The sequence below is a fragment of the Rhinoraja longicauda genome, chromosome 20 (genome assembly GCF_053455715.1).
Source record: "Rhinoraja longicauda isolate Sanriku21f chromosome 20, sRhiLon1.1, whole genome shotgun sequence".
Classification (NCBI taxonomy): domain Eukaryota; kingdom Metazoa; phylum Chordata; class Chondrichthyes; order Rajiformes; family Arhynchobatidae; genus Rhinoraja; species Rhinoraja longicauda.
Window position 1 is genome coordinate 4,278,995 of NC_135972.1, and position 15,237 is coordinate 4,294,231.

Consider the following 15,237-nt stretch of genomic DNA (forward strand, 5'->3'; position numbering starts at 1 on the left):
AGGGCTGAATGGCCTACTCCTGCACCTATTGTCTATTGTCATGATGCCTATGGTTCTGGTGGTTTTATCAAGAGCTGCTAGCGATGGTGTGCGGTTGGTCAGGGGGACTCGAGACCCTCACACACGGGACATTTCTCACTTCCCTGGAGAGCAATCACACGTGGAAGCTTGGCGGAGAGTTCTGCAAATAGAAACGGTGCCTTCCGCCCACACGGTTAGTGAACTGTCTTCCCAAATCGTTAGTTCATTTCAGTAGCATCGTCTTTAACTCAGCACCCTCTCCACCAGGGCACAATAATAACATTAAAATAACATTGAATTAATTGATCATTGAAATAACATTATCCAGCAACGCGAAGGATAAAAGTAGCATATTGGAACTAATGGTATAAATCTGAGCAATTCTGCCTGTTGTATTTATTATAATGCCTTTTAGAACTTTGAGCCAAGGTTGATAATGAGGTTGTTGGGTGGGTAGTCCTTGTTGTCAGCTGTTCCGGTGGTAATTTCTTCACACGAGATTAAGTCGCGCAGATAACGGTGGATTCTGAATTTATTCTTTGTGGTCACCAACAGAATGACGGGATTTCTTCAGATGTCCTTGTTCCAAGATCAGGTTTATTTTTCCAGGTCTACGGTGCCAATACATCATGAATACTTCCTACAGAGACAATCCCATGATAATTATCATCCTGTTTTATACTTAAAACATGCATAGAAACATCGAAAATAGGTGCAAGAATAGGCCATTCGGCCCTTCAAGCCAGCACCGCCATTCAATATGATCATGGCTGATCATCCAGAATCAGTACCCCATTCCTGCATTCTCCCCATACCACTTGATTGTACACAGAGGCCCATCACCCAATTTGATCCATTGTAGTTCACGGGGGAGCAAACCCATTGGTCCCATTTCCCCTCTCCCAATCCCATTTCCCCTTTCCCAATCCCATTTCCCCTCTCCCAATCCCATTTCCCCTCTCCCAACCTGTAGAAGTACAACTTATCCACACATATTCATCAACCTTCCTCTGATTCTATTTGTCACGAACCCACATCGAGGCTAATTTAGTCGTTTGAACAGAAGGAGATATTTCCAGTCTTGACTGATTTAATGTGCCCACTTCAAATGATTAATTGAATGAAAGACACAGCATGGAAAGGCCCTTCGGCCTATCGAGTACACACCAACCACAGATAACCCGTTCACACTAGCTCCTAGTTATCCCACTTTCTCATCCACTCTCTACACACTAGGGGGCCGATTAACCTGCAAACCTACGTGTCTTTGGGATGAAACCCACTTGGTCACAGGGAGAACGTGCAAACTCCACACAGACAGCACCTGAGGTCAGGACGGAACGCGCGTCTCTGGTGCTGTGAGCCAGCGGCTCTACCAGCTGTGCCTCAAATGGTTATAAAACCAGCAGGAGAATAATGTGGCAGCTCAGGAGGGTCAAAAGTGTTATTTTAACAATTTCAGGTGAACCAAATGGACTGTAAAAACGTTTTATAGTGTGCAGACCACTTATTTCACAACCTTCCTGATTTACAACCTATTGATTTTAACTGTACAGGAGATGGTGGATGGGTGACTGTGCCAGACTGTAGCCCTGCTCAGATGGCATGGTGGTGCAGGTACATGGGAGCAGGTGTGCTGGGCGTTATGGTGGTCAGTTAGTATGGTGGTGCAGGTACCTAGGAGCTGGTGTGCTGGGCGTTATGGTGGTCAGTTAGCATGGTGGTGCAGGTACCTGGGAGCTGGTGTGCTGGGTGTCACGGTGCTGTTAGCATGGTGGTGTAAGTACCTGGGAGCCGGGGCTCAGTTGGCATGGTGGTGCAGGTACCTGGGAGCCAGTGTGCTGGGCGTTATGGTGGTCAGTTATCATGGTGGTGCAGGTACCTGGGAGCCGGTGTGCTGGGCGTTATGGTGCTGTTAGCATGGTGGTGCAGGTACTTGGGAGCAGGTGTGCTGGACGTTATGGTGGTCAGTTAGCATGGTGGTGCAGGTACCTGGGAGCAGGTGTGCTGGGCGTTATGGTCCTCTGCTGCTGGGAGCGTTGCTTTCCGTGTGGTACTGGGGCTTCTGCCACGTGTTCTCCAGGACCCGCTGCGGATTCACGCTGTCGGCGCTGATCGACGTGGAGATGGCTTCCTGGGACCTGACCGAGTAGCTGGCAGCCAACAGCCCCATCCTCATACAAGTGTGGGTCTCCTGCCCCGACAACAGCCCAGCGACGATTCCCGCGGCCAGACTGTAAAGACAAGCCCAATGTTACTGAGCAACGAAGACCCGGACATCTCCAGGAAACTACTCATGTTCTGTATCATGTGTCAATGGGTTCAGGTTTATTATTGTCACGTGTAGCGAGGTACAGCGAGAAGCTTTGCTTTGCATGCTATCCAATTAGGTCTGATATACTTTATCTAAACGCAATCAAACCAAACTCAAAATAGGCGGAACTAAGGGGAAGATGGAGTGCAGAATCTAGCCCTCAGCATCGTAGCTCACCAGTGTCCACAGACAAAGTCCAATGTCCACAATGGGGCGGAGGTGAATCGGACAGTACCCTGGCTTATGGAAGGACTGTCCAGGAGAGTGATAACAGAGGGGAAGAAGCTGTTCCTGAGTTGGTGGTGCTCCAGCCTGCACCCTGGAGAATGGCTGCTAGCTGGGGTGATGACCGCTCAGGACAGGGAGAGAGAGAGAGAGGTGTTCCCTAGTGGGAGACGGGCCAGCAGGGACATCCTGAGCTCGGGTTGTGACCCGAAACATCACCTATTCCTCTTCTCTACAGATGCTGCCTGACCCGCTGAGTTACTCCAGCATATTTGTGTCTATCTTCGGTGCAAACTTGTTATCAGTCAACGGAATCATCCTACCACATCTGTAGAGCACTCCTGAACTACGATCTTGGTGACCCTCGGACTAACTTTGATCGGACTTTACTGGCTTTACCTTGCACTAAACGTTATTCCCTTTATCATGTATCTGCACACAGTAAATGACTCGACTGCAGCCATGTATTGTCTTTCTGTTAGATGGTCAGCACCCAACAAAAGCTTTTCACTGTACCTCAGTACACGCAACAATAAACTAAATTAACATCAACACTCCTGCAGATCCACTTGGTCACCATCAGAAGCGCTTATGGAGTATCTGCAGACCCCAGACCATTCAGCAATGGGGCAAGAGACATCACGAGCTGGTTAGATAAGTCAGGGATCTCTCCATCAATATAAACACTGTCTTTTCATGCCTCCTCTTACCCATATATGCACACAACATGTTATTCCATCCACGTCACACACGTACCATTAACTCCTTCACCATCTCCTTACCCTAGGCTGTGATACACATTCAGGATAAGATGTCCCGCCTGTACCGGGTCACAATTGTGCCCTCTCCAGCACCACAGGATCGTAATACTTCAACACGACAGAGACGAGGAAGGCCATGGTTGCGAAACAGTCTGCAGTCTTCATGGAGAAGAACCAACCTTCTGCATTTGGATTTTACAAACTAATGAAAGCGAGCACAAAACTGGTGCAAAACTCAACCCCGGCCATTTCAGTAATAGAGCAGGTTTATTCACTTGTTGCCGTGGTAACAGGGGACCAGCAGCAAGACCTAATCAAAGGAACATATTGTGTAGGAAGGAACTGCAGATGCTGGTTTAAACCGAAGATAGACACAAAAAGGCGGAGTAACTCAGCGGGACAGGCAGCATCTCTGGAGAGTAGGGATGTTACATTTCGGGTCGAGATGCTTGATCACCAGGTTCATGAGGTGGAAGGACATCATTCAACTGATGCACCATGACTTCTCGGCATTTTAACCTCTAATTGAGCCCATTCCTATTTCATACACAATTAAGCTTACCCAGGTACAAACGAGGCAGCTATTTCTACATGGATTTAAACTTATAATGCGGAATTAGCAGAATCAAAGGCAAGAGATTTAATTTGTTACCACAGTTTTGTAATTTCTTGCCTCTACATTTTGGGAACCTTCTGATCTTTGCAAGACTGCACAAGAAGCATTGAGAGAATGGAAAGTATGACATCAGTGTATGTATAATAATCATATTGATGCTGCCTCTGTAGTTAAGGACATTACGATGGGATATTGTATTTAATTTTTGTTATCTCAATGTTTACCAATAAACATAGCAACCAATTCTGATATCAATGAATGAATGCACGCTTCCCCCTGAGCCAGGGAATACCTGCTTCCATTTCTCAGCTCATTGCCAGGAAAATCTTCCCCACTATGAGAAAATGCATCCATTTCCTCACTAAGATGTAACAACAATGTTATTAACTTTGGTTTCACCTGCTTCTTGACTTTGTGATGGTAGCTCTTTAGGATCTGGTTCATGGATTCTAGCTATCCACCAAAACCTTCATAAGTTCTAGGAGCAGAATTGGGCTATTCAGCCCATCAAGTCTACTCCGCCATTCCATCATGGCTGATTTACACTGGAATTTAGAAGGATGAGAGGGGATCTTATCGAAACGTATAAAATTATTAAGGGGTTGGACATGTTAGAGGCAGGAAACATGTTCCCATTGTTGGGGGAGTCCAGAACCAGGGGCCACAGTTTAAGAATAAGGGGTAGGCCATTTAGAACAGAGATGAGGAAAAACTTTTTTAGTCAGAGAGTTGTGAATCTGTGGAATTCTCTGCCTCAGAGGGCAGTGGAGGCCAATTCTCTGAATACATTCAAGAGAGAGCTAGATAGAGCTCTTAAGGATAGCGGAGTCAGGGGGTATGGGGAGAAAGCAGGAACGGGGTACTGATTGAGAATGATCATCCATGATCACATTGAATGGCGGTGCTGGCTCGAAGGGCCGAATGGCCTCCTCCTGCACCTATTGTCTATTTAACTTTCCCTTTCAACCCCATTCTCCTGCTTCCTCCCCATATCCCTTGCCACCTTCTCCCCACTCACATTAAGCCTTTGCCACCTAGTTCTAGACACCGCTGGCCTCATCAAAGATTCTGCCTGTCTTCCCTATCTATGCCCTCAGAAGTTACTGAACTTTTGGTTGGACATCTCTTGGCCTCCTTCAATCCAGATTGATTAACCCCGGTCTATCCAATCTCTTCTTATAACTATAGACTTCCATTCCAGGCAACGTCCTTGTGAATATTTACTGCACTCTCTCTTTTGCTCCGCCATCCTTCCCATTGAGGGGTGACCAATGCTCAGGTGTGGCCTGACCGATGTTTAGTGCAGCAGCAACACAATATCCACAACACTTGCGCATAATCCCTCAGCCTATGAAGGCACGCATGCCGAATGCTTACTTCACCACCCTGTCCACCTGTGTTGCCACTCTCAGGGAGCTATGAACATGCACCCCAAGATCCCTCTGCAAACCAACACTCCTAAGGTCCCTGGCATTTACTCTCCTTGTCCTCACAAAACTTGCCCTCCTAAAGAGCATTACCTCTCACTAATCTGAATTAAATTCCATTTGCCACTGCTCCCCAAGCCGATCATGTCAAATGTTCTTGAGTTATAGGAGCAGAATGAGGCCATTCAGCCCACTAAGGTTACTCCATTGCTGTATCCTTCTTCAATATTCACTGAATGTTTTCAAGAGAGAGTTAGATTTAGCTCTTAGGGCTAATGGAATCAAGGGATATGGGGAGAAAGCAGGAACAGGGTAATGATTCTGGATGATCAGCCATGATCATATTGAATGGTGGTGCTGGCTCAAAGGGCCGAATGGCCCCCTCCCCTCACCTATTTTCTATGTTTCCATCTATGTCTCAACCAATTTTCACGTCATCTCCAAACTTACTAATCAGTCCACCTGCATTCTCAACCAAGTCATTTAAATATATTATAAAACACAAAGATCCTGGCACTGATCCTTGGGTTCCTGGGGTGGAAAGGATGGGGTGTTGAAGTAACTATCTGTACATTCACCCACCCCATGAATACAAACCACACATTTATTTAATGAAATAAAAAGCCATTGCTTTGGCTATTTCTCACACAGTTTTGATGTTTGATTTTACAGATTTGGGAGCCGTGACAGAAAGATTGTATAAATGTTCTCCAGCGTATGTCACAGAATACTACTTGAATAATAATTACAAGACATGTGAGGGCTGAAAACGAGAGAGAACGGTGTCTGGTCAGCATCACGAGGGATATACAGATCGCGCTCCACTGTGGCTCGGAGGCCATTGATCTCAGGTTATTGTGGAAAGATTGAACAAATGCACGCATAACTCACTGACTTTCATACTTTTGAAACCACTAGGTTCCAATGAATGGGTTGGTGTGGATCGGAGTATTGGCCATGGTAAGCAAGGAAGCACCGCAACATGGCTTTGAGGGAATTAAAGAGGACAAATGTGACAAGGAGGCAGAAGAATACTAGGGGCACGGACACAAATCCTCCTGCCTTATGACTTGCCACCACTGCCTCACTCTACCCAACGGCTAACACGTAGACGTGGAGTCATTCCAACACAGGTCAAGTGTTTAATTCTATTTCACACAAATTAATGGTAAGACTTTACATGCATCACGAGTTTACCAGAATGCTGTAGGAAGGAACTGCAGATGCTGGTTTACACTGAAGATAGACACAAAATGCTCAGCGGACAGGCAGCATCTCTGGATATAGTGCATTTCTTCTATCCAGCGATGCTACCTGTCCTGCTGAGTTACTCCAGCATTTTGTATCTACCTTCGGTGTAAACCAGCATCTGCAGTTCCTGTAATTACCGTATTGTCTTAACAGAACGCTGCCTGGATTAGAGGGTTGCGGCTGCAGGGAGAGGTTGGAGAGACTTAGATTGTTTTCTCTGGAACATTGGGGAATGAGGGGAGACGATAGAAGTGTATAAAATGATGAGAAGCATAGATAGGGTAGATAGTCAGAACCTTCATGCCAGGGTGGGAATGGCAAAGACTCCAGCGTTTGGCCTCACTGATGGTGAATGGTGTGTGAGGCTGACAAACAAATGCAATCTGATCTGATGCTGCCTACTCTGGTTCTGTGCTGTGGCCATTCCTGATCAGGCACAAATCAAGTTAGTGAGTCTGGCATATTCTCACACCGATGACAAACACAAACAGCTGGAGTAACTCAACGGGACGGGCAGCATCTCTGGAGAAAAGGAATGGGTGACGTCTCGGGTCTGGACCCTTCTTCAGATCCTAAAACAGTCTGCTGTCCGAGAAAAAATCCACGCGGTCACGGGGAGAACGTACAAACTCTGTAAAGACAGCACCTTTAGTCAGGATCGAACCGGGTCTCTGGCGCTGTAAGGCTGCCACCCCACTGCCGTGCCGCCCTGATTGTGCTGTTACAATATTTTACTGGATTGTTCGCAAAACAAAGAATTTGATGGTATCGGGGTATAGGCGACAATGAAGCACCACTGAACCGCTGAGGTTGGGGGGAGGTAACCCCACGTTGTGTTGAAGATGCCCCAGCCAGGGTGCATTGAGCAAGAAGTGGATTTCTGGCGAGGGAGTGTGAGCGGCCCGTGATCAAAGCAGCGGCTGGCTGTGCAACCTCCTTGGATGTGAGCGGCAGGCGTGAGGGAACAGGTCTGTGGCCAGGATGGGAGATCCCACGCACGCGAGCTTAACACGAAGGAATTTTACCCTTTCACCATCCGCGGCGACGGCGGCTTCGCCCTTTTGAAGACAACTAATCCAGAAATGTGGAAGAAAACCACCTTTGGCTTGGTCAGGCTGTTTGACGCTTATGATTGACAATGTAAGTAATTAAATCATCATTTATTTCTGTACAGTATCATCCTTCGCATAGTTTGTTAATTCACTCCTTCTGCACTAATCTGCACCATCAAAGGAAATGCCATGTCTTTTAGCACTAATCCGTTCAAACTGGTGCCATTGTGTCATTAGGGTGGGCAGGTGATGGATGCAGTTACGACAGAATGAGGTGAGATTAGATGGCAGGTTTAAGGGTATTTCACCTTGGCCTTTGAGCGCATTTATTCCCAGTGTATCTTTTCACACTTCAAGGAGTTTCTGCAAATGACAAATTTAGAAATTGTGCATCAGTGTGTGGTTGCAACTGGGTCCCGTTCACAAGGAGTGTGGAGAATCCCATGGGAGTCTGGGGACTTGACAGTGCGGGTCCCACGGATCTGGCAGATCTCCGAGTGGTCGTTCAGTCAGCGTGCACAACTGATCAAAGATGCTCCTCTCTCTGTCTGTGCACCATGACAAATCATAGTCATACAGAAACAGGCCCTTCTGCCCAACTCGTCCAGTCCATCTAAGCTAGTCTCATTTGCCTGCGTTTGACCTGTATTCCTCCAAATCTTTCCAATCCATGCATCTGTCCTAAAGTCTTTTAAATGTTGTTATCGTACTGTGTAGGAAAAAAACTGCAGCTGCTGGTTAAAATCAAAGGTAGACACAAAGTGCTGGAGTAACTCAATGGGTCAGGCAGCATCTCGGGAGAGAAGGAATGGGTGACGTTTCGGATCAACACTCTTCTGAAGAAGGGTCTCGACCCAAAACGTCGCCCATTCCTTCTCTCCCGAGATGCTGCCTGACCTGCTGAGTTACTCCAGCATTTTGTGTCTACCGTTGTTATTGTTCTGTACCTACTTCAACTACCTCCTCTGGCAGCCCGTTCCATATATCCTGTGTGGAAAATATAGCCCTCAGGTTGCTATGTCTTTTCCCCTCTCACCTTGAACCTATGTTTAACATTCCCCCACCCAGCGGAAATAAACTGTGCATTCACCCGATCTATTTCCCTCCTGATTTCACACAACACTACAAGATTATCCTTCAGCCTCCTGCACTCCATCTGATGATCAAACAAGCTACCGATCACAGAAGAGAGAGTGTAGAACCATTGACAATTCTCTCTGCTGCCAACAGCCATCAGTTTGACCAGCAGAGACAAGAGATTAACTCAAAGATTCCCCCAAATATGGTTCCGTTATCTTAGCAGGAGAGGTAAATACTTGTACCTTTAGGTTGATTGTCTCTTGGAGAGATGTGGTTACACTGTGATGGTCACTGGGAGGTAGCCATGTTGTGAAATTGCTTCCTGCATCTGCAAGTCAACACTGCAGCACGATGCATCAGCAGCCTCTGCCCGTTATAATTGTCCATCACAGGTACTGACCTTGCCACCATTGAAGGGATCTATAGGAGGCGCTGATTCAAAAAGGCAGCCAGCATCATCAGAGACCCACACCACCCTGGCCACACTTTCATTTCACTCAGCCCATCAGGAAGAAGGTACAGGAGCCTGAAAACTGTAACGTCCAGGTTCAGGAACAGCTTCATCCTAACAACCACCAGGCTCTGGAAACGCACAACTCTAACCTCAGCAACTAAGAACTTCAATGGACTGTCTTTGGTTGCACTGAGGACTTTGGTTTTTGCAATAGTATTCAGGTTATTGAATTTTAAAAATGATTATATATTATCTGTGTGCATTGTGTTTACAAGCTTGTTATGCTGATGCCAGTAGGAATTTCATTGCTCAGTTGTCAGTTGACTCTCTGAACCCCCGATTGATTGATTGAAAGATACAGCATGGAAACTGCCCCTGCGGCCCACCGAGTCCACGCCAACCACCGACCACCCGTTCGCACTAGTTCTATGTTATCCCACTTTGGCACCCAATCCCTACACACTAGGGAGCAATTTACAGAGGGCCAATTAATCTACAAACCCACATGTCTCTGGGATGTGGGAAAAAACCAGAGCACCTGGAGGAAACCCACACGGTCACAGGGAGAACGTGCAAACTCCACACAGATAGCATCTGAGGTCAGGATCAAACCCGTGTCTCTGGTGTTGTGAGGCAGTGGTTTTACCAGCTTTTGAGTTGGTATTGACAGGAGCAAACCCAACCAACGCAAGCTGACCAACACGAGTGGTGTGAGCACGAGCCTTTACCTCCCTGTGCTGCACTCGACAAGCGTTTGTAGATGTGTTCACCGGCCAGACCCTGGCACAGTGCCACTGTGGGTGCAGAAGTGTGGGGTGAACAGCGGGCGGCTCGGGCCGGGTGGATGTGGGGTGACTCGGTGTACAGGTGTGGGGTGAACAAGCAGTCAGTGTCGGGTGCTGAGGTGTGCAGAGAATGTCGAGCGGGTCAGGTTGTGTGGGGTGAACGAGAGGTTAGTGTCAGGTGCTGAGCTGTGGGGGGAATGTTGGGCGGGTCGGGTGAATGTGGGGTGACCGTAAGGTGCTGAGCTGTGGGGTGAATGTTGGGCGGGTGGGGTAGATGTTGGGCGGGTGGGGGGAATGTCGGGTGAATGTTGGGCGGGTGGGGGGAATGTCGGGTGAATGTTGGGCGGGTGGGGGGAATGTTGGGTGGGTGGGGGGAATGTTGGGTGAATGTCGGGTGAATGTCGGGTGAATGTTGGGTGGGTGGGGTGAATGTCGGGCGTGTGGGGTAAATGTGTTGTGACTGTCAGGTGCAGAGCTGTGGGGGAACGGTGAACTCTCCTACCTGTCACCAGCTCCAGAGACGTTCAGCACCTCCTCCGCTCCCACAGCGATGGCTGGGTAATGGATGGCACAGAGCTGACCCGCTGACGTCTGCCACAGAACAGAACTGAGTCAATAACCAGACACGCTCGGCATAGAGTCCCTCGACCACCCGTTGGGGCAAGGGGCAGCCGTGACCATCTACACCCACGCAGGACGTCACTGAGTGGTCAGAGCCCAACCCCCCACTGCTCCCACACTCCCATTCCTGACCTGGCATTTCCCTGCCTGCTCCAATGTTACACTGGCATAAGTCGGAAGGGAAGGGAAATGCCTCCACTGTAAGCGTGGCTGAGTAAGGAGGTGCCTGTCGGTGGGAACAGGAATCCAGAACAAGTGGGAATGTGGAGTGAGCCGGGCCGTGTGAAAGAGGGACAACAGCTGAAACACGGAGCGTGTGAGAAACACAGAGTGCGGGCCACTGTGAGCGAGCACCTCAATGTGAACTAGGACCCAGAGAGTCAGAGCAGGGGTGGATGGGGCCCTTGGGTGGATGGGGCCCTTGGGTGGATGGGGCCCTTGGGTGGATGGGGCCCTTGGGTGGATGGGGCCCTTGGGTGGATGGGGCCCGAGGGTGGACGCTGGCTGACCTGAGGGTCCACGCTGACCTGAGGGTCCACGCTGACAGGTCGGGGGGGTGGGGCGTCCACGCTGACAGGTCGGGGGGGGTCCACGCTGACCTGAGGGTCCACGCTGACCTGAGGGTCCATGCTGACCGGTCGGGGGGGGTCCACGCTGACCTGAGGGTCCACGCTGACCTGAGGGTCCATGCTGACCTGAGGGTCCACGCTGACAGGTCGGGGGGGGGGCCGTCCACGCTGACAGGTCGGGGGGGGTCCACGCTGACCTGAGGGTCCATGCTGACCTGAGGGTCCACGCTGACAGGTCGGGGGGGGGGGGGCGTCCACGCTGACAGGTCGGGGGGGGTCCACGCTGACCTGAGGGTCCACGCTGACAGGTCGGGGGGGTCCACGCTGACCTGAGGGTCCACGCTGATCTGAGGGTCCACGCTGACCAGTCGGGAGGGTCCTTGCTGACCAGTCGGGGGGGTCCTTGCTGACCAGTCAGGGGGGTCCTTGCTGACCAGTCAGGGGGGCCACGCTGACCTGAGGGGCTTTCCTCGGCTGAAGAGAGATGTGTCCGTCCTCACTTGTGCCACACAGGAGCACACCTTCACGCCCCAGGGTGACGATCACACACTGCAGGTGCCTCAGCAACGGCCGCGACATCTCCAGGGCCACGTCTATGACTCTGTCCACTTCTCGCGGCAGCTCTGCGGAGAAGGAAAGCCGGGTGAGTTTGGCAGTCATCAGGCCGAGTTGCTGCAGGCTGTTGCTGCAGCCTCTGGCCCTCATGGCCATCACCTCACACTAAGGCACAGTGCCAGGCCCCTCACACACAGCACCAGGCCCCTCACACGGACACACAGCGCCAGGCCCCTCACACACAGTGCCAGGCCCCTCACACACAGCGCCAGGCCCCTCACACACACCGCCAGGCCCCTCACACACAGCGCCAGGCCCCTCACACACAGCGCCAGGCCCCTCACACACAGTGCCAGGCCCCTCACACACAGCGCCAGGCCCCTCACACAGTGCCAGGCCCCTCACACACAGCGCCAGGCCCCTCACACACAGCGCCAGGCCCCTCACACACAGCGCCAGGCCCCTCACACACAGCGCCAGGCCCCTCACACTGACACACAGCTCCAGGCCCCTCACACACAGCGCCAGGCCCCTCACACGGACACACAGCGCCAGGCCCCTCACACACAGCGCCAGGCCCCTCACACACAGCGCCAGGCCCCTCACACTGACACACAGCGCCAGGCCCCTCACACACAGCGCCAGGCCCCTCACACTACCCAGCTGCATTGATGCAGAAATGGAACGGTATTCTGGCCCCTGCTCCAGCAACTTGTCCTGTCAGATACAGATGCTCCTCAGAAGCACAGCGGCAGGGATTCATTGGCACAGACGGATGAGGAGGCCAAGTCAATGGATATTGTTAAGGCAGAGATTGATAGATTATTGATTATTATGGGGTTCAGGGGTTATTTGGAGAAGGCAGGAGAATGGGGTTGAAAGGGATAGATAGATCAGCCATGATTGAATGGTGGATAACGGTGGGCTGAATGGCCTAATTCTGCTATCACCTATGAATGCTGCACTGCCTCCTGGGTCTGGAATGGATATTCACATATGTGATAAAAAGTAAAAGCCACATAATGTGCTGCAGCATCTTTGGAGACCATGGATAGGTGACATTTCAGGTCGGACACTTCCTCAGAGCCACCTTGAAACATCACTTATCCACGTTGGTAGCGGCCAGCTTCTCGTCTATCTCAATTAGCTCCCAAGCTGCCACTTGCATAGACCGGGTCAGCGATAAGCGTAATAACTCGAACAACTAATAACAGAGATCCTCCCAGACGTTTAATAGTTAGTCTTCTTTATTTGAAGGTGCAATAAACATATTGGCATATCTCTTGTCATCGACTGGTTATTAATTGCTAGGTAAAATCCCATATCTTACCACAGTCTATGCGATCATTACGAATTGCCAGATATAACTTCGACACAGTTTGTATTAATCTACTAGTTAATAAAACTTACAGGCGATTACATCATGGCTGATAAATCTTATGGTGGAGCTTCTAGCTGACCCTCTGTCAGCACCTCCCAGCTCACACACTATGCCCGCACGTACCCAACTGCCCGTACTCTGGCTCCGCCCAGCCCCTACGTAAGCATTGCATTAACTCTATAGTGTCCAAACTACAGCAGAATACAAGCTAGTGATATTAATAAGCAAAAATAACTAATAACTGCAAAATGGCTCCTACAACGTTCTCTAGAGATGCTGCCTGACCCACTGGGTTACTCCAGCACTTTGTTTTTTTTTGGTAAACCAGTATCTGCAGTTGCTTGTTATTACATGATGAGGCAGAACGTTCCCGGTTTTGAGGGTAAGGTTGTCTTCATCTGCTCTGTGCGACCTGCAGTGCCACCAGTGAGGCAGGGGTGAGGCAGGGTGGGGGGGGGGGGGGTTGGGGGGGGAGGGGGTTGCTGAGGGCCAGCGTTGGTGTTGGGGATTCAAGACACAAATATCTGTGCAAGCTTTTACAGTCCATTTGGTTCACCTATAATCGTTAATTTATTAGTCTTCGTTCCTCCTGAGCTGCTACATTGTTCTCCTTATTTTACAAAGCGCTGTGGCACAGAGGCGCAGCTGGTAGAGCTGCTGTTTCACTGTACCAGAGACCCGGGTTGGATACTGACCCCGGGTGCTAACTGTGTGGAGTTTGCATGTTCTCCCTGTAACCACGTGGGTTCCCCTGGGGGCTCCGGATTCCTCCCACATTATAAAGATGTGTGGGTTTGTAGTTAAATTGGCGTCTGTAAATTGTCCCTGGTGCTCAGAATAAGTAGATAACATAGAATATGTAGGAAGGAACTGCAGATGCTGGTTTACAGCGAAGATAGACACAAAATGCTGCAGTAACTCAGCGGGACAGGCAGCATCTCTAGAGAAAGAAGGGTCTCGACCCGAAACGTCACCTATTACTTTTCTCCAGAAATGCTACCTGATCCGCTGAGTTACCACAGCATTCTGTGTCTATCTTTGGATAACATGGAACTAGTGTGAATGAGTGGTCACGGGGCTCGGTGGGCTGAAGGGCCTGTTTCCATGTTGAATCTTTCATTCAAAATGCACACACATGGAGCTCAGTTCCCAGTGTAATGGCACATTTAGCATGGTCCATGGATGACCTGCCATTACTGGGAGGGTCAGTGTCTGGTCCATGGATTAGCTGCCATTACTGGGAGTCCCAATGCCTGGTCCATGGATTACCTGCCATTACTGGGAGCGTCAGTGCCTGGTCCAGGGATTCCCTGCCATTACTGGGAGTCCCAATGCCTGGTCCATGGATTACCTGCCATTACTGGGAGTCCCAATGCCTGGTTCATGGCCCTTAGTTCCATCAGGTTGGGGGTCGTGTAGGCAAGGGCTTTCCAGCCATCCGTCACAAATGGTTTGCGAGCGCTGTTGGAATCTGTGGGCTCGAACAATACTGCGGAGAAGCCAAAGGACAAAGTATGTGAGTACCTTTCCTTGAATACCTCGTCCCCCTGTTGCAAGCAGGGAGTTAGCCTTCCTGCACAGAGGCTAAAATCAGACGCAGTTCGTTACCTGGAACGCGGTGCTCTTTTGCAAAGTTGCAGATGTAATTGATGGTGGTCGCGGGAATGTTCCCATCCAGACAGATCACGGAGGCTGATCGGATCTGCTCCTCAAACCTGGAAACCTAACAAAGGACAAGCAGCCGAGATGTACACAGGGTGATAGGAGGGGGCTCTACACGGGAAAGGTGAAAGGATGGAAATCTCACACATAGCATTGCAGTTCCACCTGCTACGCGATGTATCACGAGGCCAAGCCCACAGCTCACACCCTGCTCCTGGTTTTACCCTAACCCCACTGGTGGTAACAAGGTGAATCACGCCAGATACCCTCATTACTTTCTGCTTAACTGAACAGACCTCATTGCACAAAATCAAGCAAGAACAAGGCTGGAGGCACAGAACATTGCAGCACTCAATGTTTGAATGGAAATTCTCCAATTTCAAGTATTCCCGTTCCTCCCCCCCCTCTCTGTCCCTTGCTCCCGCCCCATACACACTATCATCCACCATCTCCCCCCTCTCTG

General features: G+C 50.0%; 1 protein-coding gene across 4 annotated transcripts in view; it reads right to left on the reverse strand.

Moving 5' to 3' along the window:
- Window positions 1-230: 230 nt before the first annotated feature.
- LOC144603344 (uncharacterized) overlaps window positions 231-15,237 on the reverse strand; it is a 40,334-nt gene continuing 25,327 nt past the window's right edge. Inside the window, exons 14-19 of one of the 4 annotated variants that reach the window (XM_078416485.1) lie at window positions 14,721-14,835; window positions 14,464-14,601; window positions 11,633-11,799; window positions 10,489-10,577; window positions 2,014-2,255; window positions 231-661 (exon numbers count right to left, since the gene is read on the reverse strand). In XM_078416485.1, the coding sequence (XP_078272611.1) occupies window positions 2,036-2,255; window positions 10,489-10,577; window positions 11,633-11,799; window positions 14,464-14,601; window positions 14,721-14,835 (729 nt within the window). In that variant the 3' untranslated portion in view covers window positions 231-661; window positions 2,014-2,035. Of the gene's footprint in view, window positions 662-2,013; window positions 2,256-7,977; window positions 8,031-10,488; window positions 10,578-11,632; window positions 11,800-14,463; window positions 14,602-14,720; window positions 14,836-15,237 lie in introns of those variants that run through there. The other 3 variants (XM_078416484.1, XM_078416487.1, XM_078416486.1) reach the window with 3 other exon arrangements.